This window comes from Coregonus lavaretus (assembly GCF_964263955.1).
Source record: "Coregonus lavaretus genome assembly, chromosome: 24".
NCBI lineage: Eukaryota > Metazoa > Chordata > Actinopteri > Salmoniformes > Salmonidae > Coregonus > Coregonus lavaretus.
This window is the reverse complement of record NC_140011.1, coordinates 32,181,273-32,200,762: the sequence shown is the minus strand read 5'-3', so window position 1 is coordinate 32,200,762 and position 19,490 is coordinate 32,181,273. Positions and strand designations below refer to the sequence as shown.

The 19,490-nt window shown below is 41.2% G+C and overlaps 1 protein-coding gene across 1 annotated transcript in view; it reads left to right on the top strand.

Moving 5' to 3' along the window:
* The window catches only part of LOC311099545 (gamma-aminobutyric acid receptor subunit beta-4-like), a gene marked incomplete at both ends in the record, with an annotated part of 46,286 nt that overhangs the window by 23,313 nt on the left and 3,483 nt on the right, over positions 1–19,490 (top strand). Inside the window, 3 exons of the mRNA XM_084140244.1 lie at positions 1,490–1,710; positions 10,782–10,864; positions 19,295–19,432. Coding sequence (XP_083996370.1) covers positions 1,490–1,710; positions 10,782–10,864; positions 19,295–19,432 — 442 coding nt within the window. The remainder of the gene's footprint in view (positions 1–1,489; positions 1,711–10,781; positions 10,865–19,294; positions 19,433–19,490) is intronic.

The window sequence follows — 19,490 nt, the reverse complement described above, 5'->3', positions numbered from 1 at the left end:
CTATAGTCGAGTTACAGTAATATCAAGAAAGGGTACAAGGGTCATTTAATTAGTTTCATTTGAGTGTTTGCAACGCAATACCATTTCAATCAGTCATATTTGCCCTTGCAAACATTAGATAACCATAGACATGTTGTGCATCTGTTTTTCTTGATTATATTACGCAGTTAACTTGTGTTCATTAGAGAGCGGTGAGAAATCCGGCACAGTCTTGTCCATCTTTAAAGAAGACAATATGGCTGGTGTCTCAGCAATGACATCATTCTGTCGCTCTCCTCTCCCTTGTATTAAAAAAAATTCTGGTATTCAATGTGGCACAGTCACACTCAGAGCTCACTCCACCCACAAGCCAGAAGAGCTTTGCTATTGTGTTTTGGGTTTCTTCTCCCGGCAACATTGCCATATGGGGTCACTAGAGGATTTTCATCCAGTTTCAAGCAACATCAGATTTTATTTTTTTATTTGTTAGAGGTAGTCACTAACGTATAAAGCTGTTTTCTTTCTTTTTAAATGCATGCGAGGCCCTTTGATTTATTAATCTTGAAGTTATTGCAGAGATTTATTTTGTACTCTGGTGTTTTTGAAGACACAGCAACTTTTAGCTTATGTTTTATGTTATTTTGGTTTCCCTGGACATTGGAGAAGGCAGCATCAAGTGCAAAGCTGAAAAGGTTGAAAAAAGTTCAGGTGAACAAAGACAGACAGAAAACAATATGACATTGTCAACTTGGAAAACTCTTGATAATCACAACATGTACGTTATGTCTAACGCCATAACTCATCTATTTTAGCTGTTTGTTTTTGTACTTTATCAGCCAGCCAACATAGCCATAGCAAAGGAAAACCAAATTTCACCCAAAGAAATTGCAATCAGACAAAAGCCATGTAAAACAAAGATACTTTGTGTTAATATTTAATTTAATTATATTTTTTCATGATGCTGCAAATATATATATTTTTTATGGACAATATGGAATAGCCTTTTCATAGGGTAAGACTGAGAGAATGTAGGTCATGTCCAGCTGACTAACCACTGAGATTAGCTCTCAGTCCGCTTATAAAATGTGTCGTACATTATGGTTCACTTGTATTTTAAGACAATTATATATTGAGATTTCGGGACACTGAGGTTCCCAGAATAATTGGCAGCATTTATCATGCAAAATTCAGAAGTACTGTACTGTCATCGGAGGATGTATTAATCTTAACTTGGCCTTTAAATCACTTCCCTGTACGTCTTTCCTTTTCATTATAGTTCCATTGTATCCTAGAAAATCACTGTTAATGCTTTCTGATATTCTGTGCACATAATGATTATGATAATAAATGTAATGGCTGATACATTTATGCACATTAGGTAGTATGTGCATGGTGTAGGATAGGGCAAGTACAGTAGGGGTAACTTGTACTTCCCATAGTTGGAGCTTTTGTTAATGCATAACAACTAGTTATTCTCAATCTGACAGTACTGTTTACCCTTTTTCAACAGGATTACACCATCACAATGTATTTCCAGCAAAGTTGGCGAGACAAGCGGTTGGCATACGCTGAGCTGCCCCTCAACCTGACTCTGGATAACCGCGTGGCGGACCAGCTGTGGCTCCCAGACACCTACTTCCTTAACGACAAGAAGTCCTTCCTGCATGGTGTGACAGTAAAGAACCGTATGATTCGACTGCATCCTGATGGCACTGTGTTATATGGACTCAGGTAAAGCTAACTTTCACTGGAATTCTACTGTACCTAAACTGGTTAAAGCCTGGTCTGTCAGACAGGACTGGAAGAGACCTTGGGAACAGTGAGGCATGGGAGGAACTAGGTCTATGTCTAAATAGTATCACGACCCTCCCGCCTTTTCACGTTCCTTACTTCCTTCCTTCCAAGAAAATAAAAAGTCCAGAGAATCACTGATGAAAGCACAACTAACTTGAAATATTTTGCTGAATTGCTGAAGCCAGAATTTAATTGTAAGTAGTTGAGGCGGCAGGTAGCTTAGTGGTTAAGAGCGTTGTGCCAGTAACCGAAAGGTCGCTGGTTCTAATCCTCGAGCCGACTAGTTGAAAAATCTGTAGATGTGCCCTTGAGCAAGGCACTTAACCCTAATTGCTCCTGTAAGTCGCTCTGGATAAGAGCGTCTGCTAAATTACTAAAATGTAGTTATAGCCTACAATGACATGCTAATACCTCACACGCAGTCAGGTACATAAAGATGAGCAAAAAAGACTGTATAATACAAATACTGAGCTATATTGATTGCTCCAAAAAAAGGGTATGTTATATTATTTTGTACTAATACAATTGCTCAGAGAAAGGGATTTTGTTTAACAAGTAATATAAAAAATCAAAAAAAGATAGGTGGCAGAATTATTGCCACCCGTTTTCAGTACTCTAGCATTCTTCCCTTGTGAGGATAACGACACTGAGCCTTTTTCTAAAATGTTTTATGAGATTGGAGAACATGCTTTTCTGCATATGCTTCCGTTTTTCATGTCATCTGACCATAGCACCGCCTGGAGTTTAATAAATGCCATTGGCACTTGGATTGGAACCGGTGCTATGGTCAGACGACATGAAAATAGAGCTCTTTGGCCATGCACACCAGTGGTGGGTTTGGTGTTGAAAAACAGAAGCATATGCAGAAAAGTACATCATACCTACAGTAAAATATGGTGGTGGATCTTTGATGTTATGGGGCTTTTTTTCTTCCACTGGTCCTGGGGCTCTTGTTAAGGTCAACGGCATCATGAACTTTACCAAGTACCAGGACATTTTAGCCCAAAACCTGGTTGACTCTGCAAGGAGGCTGACACTTGGCTGCATGTGGATCTTCCAGCAAGACAATAACCCCAAGCAGTAATCAAAATCCACAGCAAAAAATGGTTAATTGAACACAAAATCAACATTTTGCAATGGCCATATCAGTCTCCGGACATGAACCCCATTGAAAACCTGTGATTAGAATTGAAGAGGGCAGTTCATAAGCGCAGACAAAGGATATCAAGGATTCTGAATGGCAGAATGGTCTAAGATCACTTTTTTATTTCTCTGAGCAGTATAGATAGCAGTAGTATAAAATAATATAATTTCCCCCTTTTTTGGAGCATACAATATAGATCAGTATTTGTGTTTATAAAGTCTTTTTTGCGCATCTTTATCAAGGGTGTCAATAATTATGAACCTGACTGTACATATGGTGCACATGTTTGTGTTTTTAAATCAATTAATTTCAATTAACTCTATTTCTGGTGCATCATTTGTCTCTGGTGAATGGAGGCCTTAGAGGACAAGACAGAGAGTCAGTGCTCTTTGGGTTATATAATGCTGATTTGCTTTGGCCAATTATGTTTGTTGATTTGTTCCACAGGGCAGTCCCATTTTGAAATGTTTCAAAGCTAAAAACAAATTCAGCTGCAAATGTTAATTATAGGAAGCTTACAGCTAAAGGCACAGATGCTGCTGAATGGCTACATGACTATGTTATGCCACTGCTATTACCTAATTCCACTCCACAATCAGTGGAGATGGCATTTGGCTCTTGTCATGCGCTTTCCTTATTGTCTAGAATATTAAATATATCTTAGGTAAGCCTCTGGAAAAGGATTTTGTTATTTTCAAGAATGGGGGACTTTGCACATGCCCATTGATATGAAATATCATGATAGCATTATGGCAGTGGTCTCCATTCCCACAAGAAAAAATACTATAGTATACAAGGGTATAAATACTATAGTATACAATGATATAAATACTATATTATACAATGATATAAATACTATAGTATACAATTATATAAGTACTATAGTATTCACTGTAGTGTTTTTGCAGACTTTACTAAAGTCAGCAAAAACACTACAGTGAATACTGTAGAATTTACTGTAGTATACTGTAATATTTACAGTTAACTATAGTATAAATACTGTAGTAAAAGAAAACGTAGTATATATTGTAGTAATTAATGTAGTGTTTATGTGGACTGTACTATACTGTAGTATTTACTGTAGTGTTTTTGTGGACATTACTGTAGTATTTGCTATAGTTCTATTATCTTTGACATAGAAGTGGAGGCTTTCTCCTTGAGGAAACTTACTGGAAAAATAGTCAAAAGTTTTGAGAATGACACAAGTATTGGTCTTCACAAAGTTTGCTGCTTCAGTGTTTTTAGATATTTTTGTCAGATGTTACTATGGTATACTGAAGTATAATTACAAGCATTCCATAAGTGTCAAAGGCTTTTATTGACAATTACATTAAGTTTATGCAAAGAGTCAATATTTGCAGTGTTGACCATTCTTTTTCAAGAACTCTGCAATCCGCCCTGGCATGCTGTCAATTAACTTCTGGGCCACATCCTGACTGATGGCAGCCCATTCTTGCATAATCAATGGTTGGAGTTTGTCAGAATTTGTGGGTTTTTGTTTGTCCACCTGCCTCTTGAGGATTGACCACAAGTTCTCAATGGGATTAAGGTCTGGGGAGTTTCCTGGCCATGGACCCAAAATGTATATGTTTTGCTCCCCGAGTCACTTAGTTATCACTTTTGCCTTATGGCAAGGTGCTCCATCATGTTGGAAAAGGCATTGTTCATCACCAAACTGTTCTTGGATGGTTGGGAGAAGTTGCTCTCGGAGGATGTGTTGGTACCATTCTTTATTCATGGCTGTGTTCTTAGGCAAAATTGTGAGTGAGCCCACTCCCTTGGCTGAGAAGCAACCCCACACATGAATGGTCTCAGGATGCTTTACTGTTGGCATGACACAGGACTGATGGTAGCGCTCACCTTGTCTTCTCCGGACAAGGTGTTTTCCGGATGCCACAAACAATCGGAAAGGGGATTCATCAGAGAAAATGACTTTACCCCAGTCCTCAGCAGTCCAATCCCTGTACCTTTTGGAGAATATCAGTCTGTCCCTGATGTTTTTCCTGGAGAGAAGTGGCTTCCTCGCTGCCCTTCTTGACACCAGGCCATCCTCCAAAAGTATTCGCCTCACTGTGCGTGCAGATGCACTCACACCTGCCTGCTGCCATTCCTGAGCAAGCTCTGCACTGGTGGTGCCCCGATCCCGCAGCTGAATCAACTTTAGGAGACAGTCCTGGCGCTTGCTGGACTTTCTTGGGCGCCCTGAAGCCTTCTTCACATCAATTGAAACTCTCTCCTTGGAAGTTCTTGATGATCCGATAAATGGTTGATTTAGGTGCAATCTTACTAGCAGCAAAATCCTTGCTGTGAAGCCCTTTTTGTGCAAAGCAATGATGACGACACGTGTTTCCTTGCAGTTAACCATGGTTAACAGAGGAAGAACAATGATTTCAAGCACCACCCTCCTTTTAAAGCTTCCAGTTTGTTATTCTAACTCAATCAGCATGACGGAGTGATCTCCAGCCTTGTCCTCGTCAACACTCTCACTTGTGTTAACGAGAGAATCACTGACATGATGTCAGCTGGTCCTTTTGTGGCAGGGCTGAAATGCAGTGGAAATGTTTTTGGGGGATTGAGTCGATTTTCATGGCAAAGAGGGACTTTGCAATTAATTGCAATTCATCTGATCACTCTTCATAACATTCTAGAGTATATGCAAATTGCCATCATAAACACTGAGGAAACAGACTTTGTGAAAATTAATATTTGTGTCATTTTCAAAACTTTTGACCACGACTGTAGGTAGGTAGGTAGGACTGGGATCTGAGCAGATAGTTCAAAGCTTCTGCCCTTTTCTATAACTTGTAGCAAACACAATCTATGCTTGGCATGTAGGTTTCTCACTTATGGGTAGCACAAATTGGTATATTGGGGAGTGGGATGGGCGGGGTATATGCAAATTAAATACTGTAGTATATACAATGCCTTCAGAAAGTATTCACAGCCCTTGACTTATTTCCAAAAAAATTGTATGACAAGGTGGGATTAAAATGGATTTAATTTTAATTATTTGTCAATGATCTTGTCACGCCCTGGCTCTGGGGACTCTTAAAAGTTGAGCCAGGGTGTGTAGTGTCTGTGTTGTGTTTTCTATGTTCATGTTCTAGTTTGTGTATTTCTATGTTGGCCGGGGTGGTTCCCAATCAGAGGCAGCTGTGGCTCGTTGTCTCTGATTGGGAACCATACTTAGGCAGCCTGTTTTGCACAGTTCATTGTGGGATCTTGTTCCGTAAGGTTTGTTTTGGTGTGTTTTGGTGTTTAACCTAGGACTTCACGTATCGTTTTATTGTTTTGTTATTTGTGTATAGTACTCATTAAAAGTATGCATATCACGCTGCGCCTTGGTCCGCTTCTTACAACGATCGTGACAGATCTACACAAAATACTCTGTACTGCCAAAGTGGAAGAAAAATAAAAATAAAATTAAAATTAAAAACACTAATATATCTTAATTACATAAGTATTAAACCCCCTGAGTCAATACATGTTAGAATCACCTATGGCAGCAATTACAGCTGTGAGTCTTTCTGGGTAAGTCTCTAAGAGCTTTGCACACCTGGATTGTACAATATTTGCACATGATTATTTTTTAAATTCTTCATGCTCTGTCAAGTTGGTTGTTGATCATTACTAGACAGCCATTTTCAAGTCTACCATAGATTTTCAAGCCGATTTAAGTCAAACTGTAACTAGGCCACTCAGGAACATTCAATGTTGTCTTGGTAAGCAACTCAAGTGTATATTTAGCCTTGTGTTTTAGGTTATTGTCCTGCTGAAAGGTACATTTGTCTCCCGGTGTCTGTTGGAAAGCAGACTGAACCAGAATTTCCTCTAGGATTGTGCCTGTGCTTAGCTCCATTCTGTTTTTTTTTTTCCTAAAAAAAACCTCCCTAGTCCTTGCCGATGACAAGCATACCCATAACATGATACAGCCACCACCATACTTGAAAATATGAAGAGTGGTACTTAGTGATGTATTGTGCTGGATTTGCCCCAAACATAATGCTTTGTATTCAGGACATAAAGTTCATTTATTTGCCATATTTTTTTGGCAGTTTTACTTTAGTGCCTCATTGCAAACAGGATACATGTTTAGGAATATTTTTTATCCTGTACAGGCTTCCTTCTTTTCACTCTGTCATTTAGGCTAGTATTGTGGAGTAACTACAATGTTGTTGATCCATCCTCAGTTTTCTCCTATCACAGCCATTAAACTCTGTAACTGATTTAAAGTCCCCATTGGCCTCATTCATGGTGAAATCCCTGAGCGGTTTCCTTCCTCTCCGGCAACTGAGGTAGGAAGGACTCCTGTATCTTTGTAGGGACTGGATGTATTGATACACCATCCAAAGTTTAATTAATAACTTCACCATGCTCAAACGGATATTCAATGTCTGCTTTTTTTTAACCCATATACCAATAGGTGCCCTTCTTTGCGAGGCATTAGAAAACCTCCCTGGTCTTTGTGGTTGAATCTGTGTTTGAAATTCACTGCTCGACTGAGGGACCTTACAGATAATTGTATGTGTGGGGTACAGAGATGAGGTAGTCATTTAAAAATCATTTTGAACACTGCACACAGAGTGAGATCATGCAACTTATTTTGTGACTTGGTAAGCACATTTTTACTCCTGAACTTATTTAGGCTTGCCATAACAAAGGGGTTGAGTACTTATTGACTGAAGACATTTCAGCTTTTCATTTTTATTAATTTGTTTAAAAAAAATCTAAAAACATAATTACACTTTGGCATTATTGGGTATTGTGTGTAGGCCAGTGACAATTAAAATCTCAATTGAATCGATTTTAAATTCAGACTGTAACACAACAGAATGTGGAAAAAGTCCAGGGATGTGAATACTTTCTGAAGGCACTGTACTATAGTAATTACTGTAGTGTTTTTGTGGACTATAGTGTTTATGCAGACATTTCTATAGTATTTACTGTAGTGTTTTTGCGGTCTGTAGTATACTGTAGTATTTACTATAGTATTCTACAGTTTACTACAGAATTCTATAGTAAGTACTGTTTGTATTCTATATATAGAAAGCTGTAGTATTTTGTCATGTGGGGACTTCAGTATTAATGAGAGAGTTTGATGATGTTTGGAAGTGAGAGGGGGAACTAATAGGCTGGTAAATGCTTACTTAATATGTCTCTTGGTGAAATCAGCTGTAGGTGCAGGGGAGGGCGGGATGGAGGGGTGGAAGTGGTAGCAGCTTCTCCTGCTGCCCAGAGGGAGTTGGTGAAAAGGTGGAGGGATGAATTGAGGACAGAATCATAAAGTGAGAACAGAATCATGCCTGTGTAGAGTACCGAATGAATCTAGGGCAGTGGTATTGGTACTGGTATTGGTAGTGGTATATAGGGCAGCAGGTAGCTTAGTGGGTAAGAGTGTTGTGCCAGTAACCGAAAGGTCGCTGGTTCTAATCCCTGAGCCGACTAGGTGAAAAATCTGCCGATGTGCAAGGCACTTAACCCTAATTGCTCATGTAAGTCGCTCTGGATAAGAGCGTCTGCTAAAAATGTAAAATGTATTCAAAGCTGGGGTAGCGGGGAATTGCAGATGGGGTTGACAAATTAAGAGTGAATGTATTTATTGGTTCTCTTAATTTTGATAAGAGAGAGGAAATGTAATGAATTGAAGGTTATTCGTTAATGTAAAAATCTAGATTCACCGATTTTAAGATTGTGTCATTAGATTTGGGGTGAGGTGAGCCTCTATGACTTATCATAAAGACCATGACCCCTTTACTTCACGGGAAGATATATTCATACTTTTTTGTTGTTGTGTTCCTGTTAATTTGATTGATTGACATGTGAGCTTCTCTTACAGTTTAAGCCTGGAGTGTTTTCAGCAGGCATGACACATGGACACAACATTGTTTTGATTGTGCAACAGAACGAATATAGTAGTCACTATAGTACTGCACAAGACAAACAAATATAGCGTACCACTTATTCCTGTTTATTTTGATTTGCTGGGATGTGAGGAGGAGGAGGCACATTTCCCATCCAGAATTCTGTGCCCCAGAAAAAAGCAACAAAAAACCCTTCTAATCCCTCATCACCACAATGTCCCAGTTTCATCAATGAACCAGCCCAGACAGTGAGTCTGCAGTGAGGTTCTCACAGAGACCCACCCAGATGACTGGGGGGCTGCTGGGGGGAGAGGAGCATCCTGGGGCCCTTTCAAAGTAACACAGCAGCCGAAGCCCCAGGGGTCACAGGCTTTGTTTCTTCCCCCAACATGTTGCAGCTTTGGTTTACAGGAGTCATGTACAGTAAAGTTGTGAGATAGAAAACAATGTGCAGTGCAGAGTGAAATGCCCTTGGTCTATGATAAAGCCGGAGGGCAGTGATAATGAGGTTATGTTGTGTTGGGCCTTGGGGAGAGTCAGAATACCTTTGCGACGGCATTATGCCTTAACACACCAAAGTGAAGGTTGTCAAAAAGTATGTCATCACAAAAGGTGACTTACTGGATGGAAATGTGTTCTGTTTTCATCATGGTTGTATAGCCCCTGCAGAAAACCCCACATTGTTTTGGTATTGCACTCTATACACTTCACCAGTACCTGTGTATGTGTTTGATAGTAGTTATAGTGGCTTGTATTAGCCTGCACACTGCAAACCTCTTGCTTTGTGCTGAATTGTCCAGCAGCCTGGAAGACAGCATGGACTCAGGCATCTTAAATTATGGATCGGAAATGTAAAATAGGCTGTTGTAAAGGGTCTCTCCCCCGCCTCCTAAAACACACAAACACACAAACTGTGTACCTATCAAACTCTCTCCGTGAATGTGGCAGTCGATCTGACACACAGGGGTGATGAGTTGTAACTCAATTACTTTTTCCATTCAGGCAAACCAGTGAGCTCCCTGTTTCATTTAAACAAGAAGCCTGAAAACAGGCGAAAGATGGTATGATTTAACAGAACAGATGTAATTATTAAAATGTGCTGCACTGGTAAAATCTGTAACCAGTGTGATTTTCCTGGGCTTCTGGATTTATGGAAATGAAATATAATGAATATATTTATATATAGCAGTCAATCACAATTTAGTGTGAGATTAAAGCACATACTCAATGCACAGGTGCTAACATTTTGCTAAACATTTTCTACTGATTCAATGTATCCCAAGGGAATAAAACAAGCTTGGTAAATTGACTTTCTGCATTTGATTGTTGGCTTTTGGGCTTGAATGAATTAGATGTTTACATTCAACATTACCTATGGTTTGTACCTATGGTTTTGTTTGAAGTTAGTGGTTTAACAGTTTGAATTCATTCAAGATGTTTCTATGGGTGGAAGTGTAAATATGTAGCAAACATCTCCAGTGTTTGAGGTTGCTGTCACAACATAGATTAGGGCTGTCATAAGGCCTATGTGAGCACAAAAATGCTACTCACTGAGACACATTCATTTTGTATTCCAACCTCTCTCTATTTGGAATCCACTTGCCTCAGTCAGAACACATTCCCAACAACCTCACCTTCTGCTATTTCATTCATTTAAAATTCATAAAGAGCTGGCCACGGCTATTATGGATGGTCTCAAACAGTTGGCCAGATTATGAGAAACGAACCCACGTATCTTTCTCTCCTTCCCCCTTCCTTTCTCATCCCTCGCTCCTAAGAAATAGACCTTGGACAGGTTTGTATGCAACACTAGTCTGCCAATGATTGCATTTCCTTTTTCCTTTTTTTTCAATACGAGACAACTGCCTAACATTACTCATTTAAAGATTCACATCGTGCAGTCAAGGCTAAACTACGATTTCTTAAAGGTTACCAAGGTAACAGCGGTTCTATCTACCCCCCTTTTCTCTCACCCTCTATGTCTCTGCTCTCCTTTTTTCCAGAATAACCACCACAGCAGCTTGCATGATGGACTTGAGGAGGTACCCGCTCGACGAACAGAACTGCACCCTGGAAATCGAAAGCTGTAGGTGGACTTAATACAAGCGTCTTCTCCCCCCCATTCCTCCCCACTCTGGCCAAGTAACACCCCCCCCCCCCCTCCAACAACTGCCTGCCTGGGCTTCTCAAGGATCTCAGCAGGAATGTCATCCTGACATTTTCACTGGGTAACACAGCAAGGGACAGCCCATGATTGCAGGCAGTTAGTGTTTTTTATAATTCAGCACACGTCTCTCTATACATTTCAAGCAAAAGCCAACCTTTAGACCTGTCATACGGTACTGTATGTCTCTAGTAGCCTGTTGTTTCTGTCAATATATACAAAACATATTTGGAATTTAACCTTTTGCAGTATGGGTTGCAGATGGGTAATTCACATATTTTCTGAAACGAGTAGTCTTACAATGCATTATAACTGCATCATAATGTGTTATACCTGCAGGCGTTAGGTGTTACTGAGAGATGAAACCCAAGTAATTCGGCCAAAATCCTCCATACAGTCTAACTTCAACCTCTAGCTTAGACTCCCTGGGGATTCTGATGTAGCTTTGACTCCCGGGTGATTCTGATGTAGCTTAGACTCCCGGGTCATTCTGATGTAGCTTAGACTCCCGGGTCATTCTGATGTAGCTTTGATCTGGGGTGGTTTAGGTCTGGGCAGGGCTGGTGTAGCTTTGACTCTGGGCTGATTCTGGGTGCAGTCCTCAGAGGCCTGCTCTCAGCAGATGTGATCATTATGGATCATTTAAAGGCCTGCTCTCAGCAGATGTGATCATTATGGATCATTTAAAGGCCTGCTCTCAGCAGATGTGATCATTATGGATCATTTAAAGGCCTGCTCTCAGCAGATGTGATCATTATGGATCATTTAAAGGCCTGCTCTCAGCAGATGTGATCATTATGGATCATTTAAAGGCCTGCTCTCAGCAGATGTGATCATTATGGATCATTTAAAGGCCTGCTCTCAGCAGATGTGATCATTATGGATCATTTAAAGCAGGATTGGCCAGCGTTATTGGCATCTCTGACTCTGAATGCCATTTCTTATAGATGCTTTCACTCCAAGGGCAATGACTGCATTGACAGAAGCAGGTGAAATGTAAAATACTTGCTTGTATTTCAATTAGAAGTCGTTACGTATTGACCACTGAATGCAACTAGAGCAGGCAGATGGACCCACTCTGTTGTAACAACATCAATGCTCCTTTCATGGCAAAGCAGCACATAGGCATGGCATTGGATGGATTTCTTTATTCGACCCAAAAACAGGATACACTTGATTTTACAACCCTGAGTAAAAAAATATTTATCACATCCTAACATATACAGTGAGGGGAAAAAAATATTTTATCCCCTGCTGATTTTGTACGTTTGCCCACTGACAAAGACATGATCAGTCTATAATTTTAATGGTAGGTTTATTTGAACAGTGAGAGACAGAATAACAACAAAAGTCCAGAAAAACGCATGTCAAAAATGTTATAAATTGATTTGCATTTTAATGAGGGAAATAAGTATTTGACCCCTCTGCAAAACATGACTTAGTACTTGGTGGCAAAACCCTTGTTAGCAATCACAGAGGTCAGACGTTTCTTGTAGTTGGCCACCAGGTTTGCACACATCTCAGGAGGGATTTTGTTCCACTCCTCTTTGCAGATCTTCTCCAAGTCATTAAGGTTTTGAGCCTGACGTTTGGCAACTCGAACCTTCAGCTCCCTCCACAGATTTTCTATGGGATTAAGGTCTGGAGACTGGCTAGGCCACTCCAGGACCTTAATGTGCTTCTTCTTGAGCCACTCCTTTGTTGCCTTGGCCGTGTGTTTTGGGTCATTGTCATGCTGGAATACCCATCCACGACCCATTTTCAATGCCCTGGCTGAGGGAAGGAGGTTCTCACCCAAGATGCGGTGAAGTTGTCCTGTCCCCTTAGCAGAAAAACACCCCCAAAGCATAATGTTTCCACCTCCATGTTTGATGGTGGGGATGGTGTTCTTGGGGTCATAGGCAGCATTCTTCCTCCTCCAAACACAGCGAGTTGAGTTGATGCCAAAGAGCTCGATTTTGGAGTCATCTGACCACAACACTTTCACCCAGTTCTCCTCTGAATCATTCAGATGTTCATTGGCAAACTTCAGAAGGCCCTGTATATGTGCTTTCTTGAGCAGGGGGACCTTGCGGGTGCTGCAGGATTTCAGTCCTTCACGGCGTAGTGTGTTACCAATTGTTTTCTTGGGGACTATGGTCCCAGCTGCCTTGAGATCATTGACAAGATCCTCCCGTGTAGTTCTGGGCTGATTCCTCACCGTTCTCATGATCATTGCAACTCCACGAGGTGAGATCTTGCATGGAGCCCCAGGCCGAGGGAGATTGACAGTTCTTTTGTGTTTCTTCCATTTGCGAATAATCGCACCAACTGTTGTCACCTTCTCACCAAGCTGCTTGGTGATGGTCTTGTAGCCCATTCCAGCCTTGTGTAGGTCTACAATCTTGTCCCTGACATCCTTGGAGAGCTCTTTGGTCTTGGCCATGGTGGAGAGTTTGGAATCTGATTGATTGATTGCTTCTGTGGACAGGTGTCTTTTATACAGGTAACAAGCTGAGATTATAAACTACAAGAAATGTCTGACCTCTGTGATTGCTAACAAGGGTTTTGCCACCAAGTACTAAGTAATGTTTTGCAGAGGGGTCAAATACCTATTTCCCTCATTAAAATGCTAATCAATTTATAACATTTTTGACATGCGTGTTTCTGTATTTTTTTGTTGTTGTTCTGTCTCTCACTGTTCAAATAAACCTACCATTAAAATTATAGACTGATCATTTCTTTGTCAGTGGGCAAACGTACAAAATCAGCAGGGGATCAGATACTTTTTTCCCTCACTGTACAAATGTGAAACCGCCGATGCATACAGGGATCGATTCAGACATAAGAAATGTACGCCTTTCCTATGCACTCCTTTCCCACGCACTTCTCAGTAGTTGGTATTCAGACTTAGCTTATGCAGGTGCGTAACGGGCTTTGCAGGCGTGGTTCCCTTGCGCACAATGAATACATTTAACTCAACCACTGAAAACACTCCCACTTGCTGGCCAACAGATTTTCTCGTGGAGTTTTCATTCCATGGGGTTTTCAGTACATTTATCTTAAGCCATCCCTTTAAATACAGTGTACCTTTAATTATAATTTTGTCGACAGACTCACTAGAATACACCAAATATGATCCTCTAATGCTAGCGACCCTCAGGAACAACTACACAGACGTGACAGAGGAAAGAAAGGTAAACGGAATGGAATGATACAAAATGTAGGCAACAAATTGAAGGAAACGAACACTAAAGTGACAGTTATAAATGTATGTGGGTATTACTGACGGTGACTCCCAATAGTGGATAATATTTAACATGATACAAATTGTAAAATAACATTGAAAAAAGGCTGAGCATATAATTAAAACATTCTGAAGCGCATACATCAACTGGGCAGGTTCGGCCCTACAGAAGCCTATAGCTTGGGTCTCCAAATTTCATCCACGCAAATTATGAGGGCATACAATTACAATTCAGAATAACGGTACAGCTATTTATAGCCTACTTCACTGTGGAAAAGGGGCCGCAATACATGTCATGTTGATTTTCAGTTTGCTTCTAAATATGACTGGTTTCACATTCGTCTCCAGGGATCATAAGACAAAGTAATTGAAAACAATTGCTATGTGCCAAAACATGCCAAATGCATAGTCATAGTTCCTGGACCTCTAACTTAAAAAAAATATTACAAGTGGATGAATGGTGGTCCGGTGCTTGCTGCTATATGACCCTGGACAGAGAGCTGGCACAGCCAGAAGGCAGAAGAGGGGTAATTCAATGTATAATACAGTATAGGCACCTATATCCAGGGAATGTAATTGCAGTGAGGTTTAACTTTACAGTGAATGTGTGAGGCAGCATATTACCTGAACCACACTACATAAATCTATCTCATACTTCTCACTTTGATTCCACTGGCATTGTAATGGAGCCCTGGAGACACTGGCAGACTCACCATTAGGCAGAAGAGGCAATTGCCTCAGGCCTCACATAATCAAGGGGCCTCATGAGCTGGGCCCCTTGATGATACTGTATATATACACTACCGGTCAAAAGTTTTAGAACACCTACTAATTCAAGGGTTTTTCTTTATGTGTACTATTTTCTACATTGTAGAATAATAGTGAAGACATCAAAACTATGAAATAACACATATGGAATCATGTAGTAACCAAAAAAGTGTTAAAATATATTTTATATTTGAGATTCTTCAAATAGCCACCCTTTGCCTTGATGGCCGGTGTAGGCCGTCATTGTAAATAAGAATTTGTTCTTAACTGACTTGCTTAGTTAAATAAAGGTTGAAAAAAATAAAAAAATTAATGACAGCTTTGCACACTCTCTGAATGAGTAGGTGTTCTAAAACTTTTGACCGGTAGTGTATAAAAAATATTAAAATAATCTCTCTGTTCAAGGCAAAATAAATAATATATTTAAAAAAATCCCCATCAAAATCTGTCTGTTTAAAATAGAGATATCTGTTTTGCATGGGCCACTGCATCCACAAATGTCGGCCTTCCACATCTGCGGTGGAAGGTGGCAGATCTACAGCGGTGTTTGTCAGACCAGGAGACATGTCGAATATCGGTCTTCTCATGAAAACATCTGTAGCGTCCGAACGGTTTGGCCTAGAAATTAATATGACCCCTCTATGGAAAGATGGGACTCTCACGGACACGATGGAGGTGTCCGTTACTGGGCCAAAAAAATGAATGGAAGTGAATAGGGCATTTCCACAGTAAAAAATCAAATTAAAAAATCTGAGCAGTTTATAGGACACACACTTCAAAATATACTTCCTTTTGATTGCATTTTTTACTATCTGTTTTTATGAATCTGTTATTCAATGTGTTTCTATGGGATAATCTGACCATAACTCTATCCTCCTGATTCCTGCTTACAAGCAAAAACTCAAACAGGAAGTACCAGAGCCGTACTCAATACGGAAGTGGACCGATGAAGCACATGCCTAGCTACAGGACTGTTTCACTTGAACAAACTGGAATATGTTCCGGGATTAATCCGATGGTATTGAGGAGTTTACCACATGAATAAGTGCATTGACCACGTCGTCCCCACAGTGACAGTACGTACATATCCCAAACAGAAGCCATGGATTACAGGCAACATCCGCACTGTGCTAAAAGCAAGAGCTGCAGCTTTCAAGGAGCGGGACACTAATCCGGATGATAATAAGAAATCCCGCTATACCCACCGACAAACCATCAAACAGGCAAAGCGTCAATACAGGACTAAGATCGACTCCTACTACACCAGCTCTGACGCTCATTGGATGTGGCAGGGCTTGCAAACTATCACGGATTACAAAGGGAAACCCAGCTGCGAGCTGCCCAGTGACGTGAGCCTACCAGACGAGATAAATGCCTTCTATGCTCGCTTCGAGGTTAGCAACACTGAACCATGCATGAGAGCACCAGCTGTTCCGGACGATTGTGTGATCACGCGCTCTGTAGCCAATGTGAGTAAGACCTTTAAACAGGTTTAACATTCACAAGGCCGCAGGGCCAGATGGATTACAAGGACGCGTACTCAGAGCATGCGCTGACCAGCTGGCAAATGTCTTCGCTGGCATTTTCATCTCCCTGACCCAGTCTGTAATACCTACATGATTCAAGCAGACCACCATAGTCCCTGTGCCCAAGAACGCCAAGGTAACCTGTCTAAATGACTCTTGCCCCGTAGCACTCACATCTGTAGCCATGAAATGCTTTGAAAGGAAAGTGGTGAGGGTAGGCAACAACACATGTGCCACGCTAACCCTCAACATGCGGGCCCCTCAGGGGTACGTGCTTAGTCCCTTCCTATACTCCCTGTTCACCCAAGACTGCATGGCCGCGCACGACTCCAACACCATCATTAACTTTGCAGACGACACAACGGTGTGTAGGCCTGAACACCGACGACAATGATAGGAGGAAGTCAGAGACCTGGGAGTGTGGTGCCAGGACAACAACCTCTCCCTCAACGTCAGCAAGAAAAAAGAGCTGATCGTGGACTATAGGAAACGGAGACTGCTGAACAGTTAATCAAATGGCTACCCTGACTATTTGCATTGACCCCCTTTTTTTTGCACCAGCTCTATGCACATTCACTGGACTCTACCCACACACTCATACATATTACACTGACACTCCAACACACACATACTCACACACACATGCACACACACATGCACTACATACGCTCACACAAAACACACACACACATGCACATTGATGCCACACACAAACACACTCACAAATAGACACACTTTCACACTCTTTCACACTCTTCACATACGCTGCTGCTACTCTGTTTATTATCTATCCTGATTGCCGAGTCACTTTTACCCCTACCTACATGTACATATTATCTCAATTACCTCAACTATCTCGTACCCCTGCACATTGATTCGGTACCGGTACTCCTTGTATATAGCCTCGTTATTGTTATTTTATTGTTACTATTTCCTTTTTTATTTTTTGCAAATTTTGCTTACTTTTTAACTCTGCATTGTTGGGAATGGGTAAAGTCTATACTTGTTCTATTCGGCGCATGTGACAAATAAAGTGGGGGAAAAAAGTATTTAGTCAGCCACCAATTGTGCAAGTTCTCCCACTTAAAAAGATGAGGGAGGCCTGTAGTTTTCATCATAGGTACACGTCAACTATGACAGACAAATTGAGATTTTTTTCTCCAGATGATCACATTGTAGGATTTTTAATGAATTTATTTGCAAATGATGGTGGAAAATAAGTATTTGGTCACCTACAAACAAGCAAGATTTCTGGCTCTCACAGACCTGTAACTTCTTCTTTAAGAGGCTCCTCTGTGCTCCACTCGTTACCTGTATTAATGGCACCTGTTTGAACTTGTTATCAGTATAAAAGACACTTGTCCACAACCTCAAACAGTCACACTCCAAACTCCACTATGGCCAAGACCAAAGAGCTGTCAAAGGACACCAGAAACAAAATTGTAGACCTGCACCAGGCTGGGAAGACTGAATCTGCAATAGGTAAGCAGCTTGGTTTGAAGAAATCAACTGTGGGAGCAATTATTAGGAAATGGAAGACATACAAGACCACTGATAATCTCCCTCGATCTGGGGCTCCACGCAAGATCTCACCCCGTGGGGTCAAAATGATCACAAGAACGGTGAGCAAAAATCCCAGAACCACACGGGGGGACCTAGTGAATGACCTGCAGAGAGCTGGGACCAAAGTAACAAAGCCTACCATCAGTAACACACTACGCCGCCAGGGACTCAAATCCTGCAGTGCCAGACGTGTCCCCGTGCTTAAGCCAGTACATGTCCAGGCCCGTCTGAAGTTTGCTAGAGTGCATTTGGATGATCCAGAAGAGGATTGGGAGAATGTCATATGGTCAGATGAAACCAAAATATAACTTTTTGGTAAAAACTCAACTCGTCGTGTTTGGAGGACAAAGAATGCTGAGTTGCATCCAAAGAACACCATACCTACTGTGAAGCATGGGGGTGGAAACATCATGCTTTGGGGCTGTTTTTCTGCAAAGGGTAAAGGAAAGAATGAATGGGGCCATGTATCGTGAGATTTTGAGTGAAAACCTCCTTCCATCAGCAAGGGCATTGAAGATGAAACGTGGCTGGGTCTTTCAGCATGACAATGATCCCAAACACACCGCCCGGGCAACGAAGGAGTGGCTTCGTAAGAAGCATTTCAAGGTCCTGGAGTGGCCTAGCCAGTCTCTAGATCTCAACCCCATAGAAAATCTTTGGAGGGAGTTGAAAATCCGTGTTGCCCAGCGACAGCCCCAAAACATCACTGCTCTAGAGGAGATCTGCATGGAGGAATGGGCCAAAATACCAGCAACAGTGTGTGAAAACCTTGTGAAGACTTACAGAAAACATTTGACCTGTGTCATTACCAACAAAGGGTATATAACAAAGTATTGAGAAACTTTTGTTATTGACCAAATACTTATTTTCCACCATAATTTGCAAATAAATTCATAAAAAATCCTACAATGTGATTTTCTGGAAAGAAAATTCTCATTTTGTCTGTCATAGTTGACGTGTACCTATGAAGAAAAATACAGGCCTCTCTCATCTTTTTAAGTGGGAGAACTTGCACAATTGGTGGCTGATTAAATACTTTTTTTCCCCACTGTACATTTGGATTTGATTTGATTTGTTCTCATACAGTTTAGCTAAGTGGGTGACAAAAGCTTAGACCATGTTATATACAGTACCAAGGGACTGAAGGCCTATTTGCCTCTGCTTTGGTCCATTCTGCTTCCCTAATGTCAAAGGTGCGAGATTCTGCCAGTACTGAACCTGTTCATTCTCCTCTCATCCCCTCCCCCCATTCCCTGTAACCTGAGACAGATGGGTACACCACAGACGACATTGTGTTCTACTGGCATGGAGGGGACACTGCGGTGACGGGGGTGGACAAGCTGGAGCTTCCTCAGTTCTCCATCGTAGCACTTCGCCTGGTGTCCAGGGAGGTCAGGTTCACCACAGGTAAGGCCGCCACACCTCATATCTGTGCTGAAGGGTTAGTGTGCCATAAGAATTTATT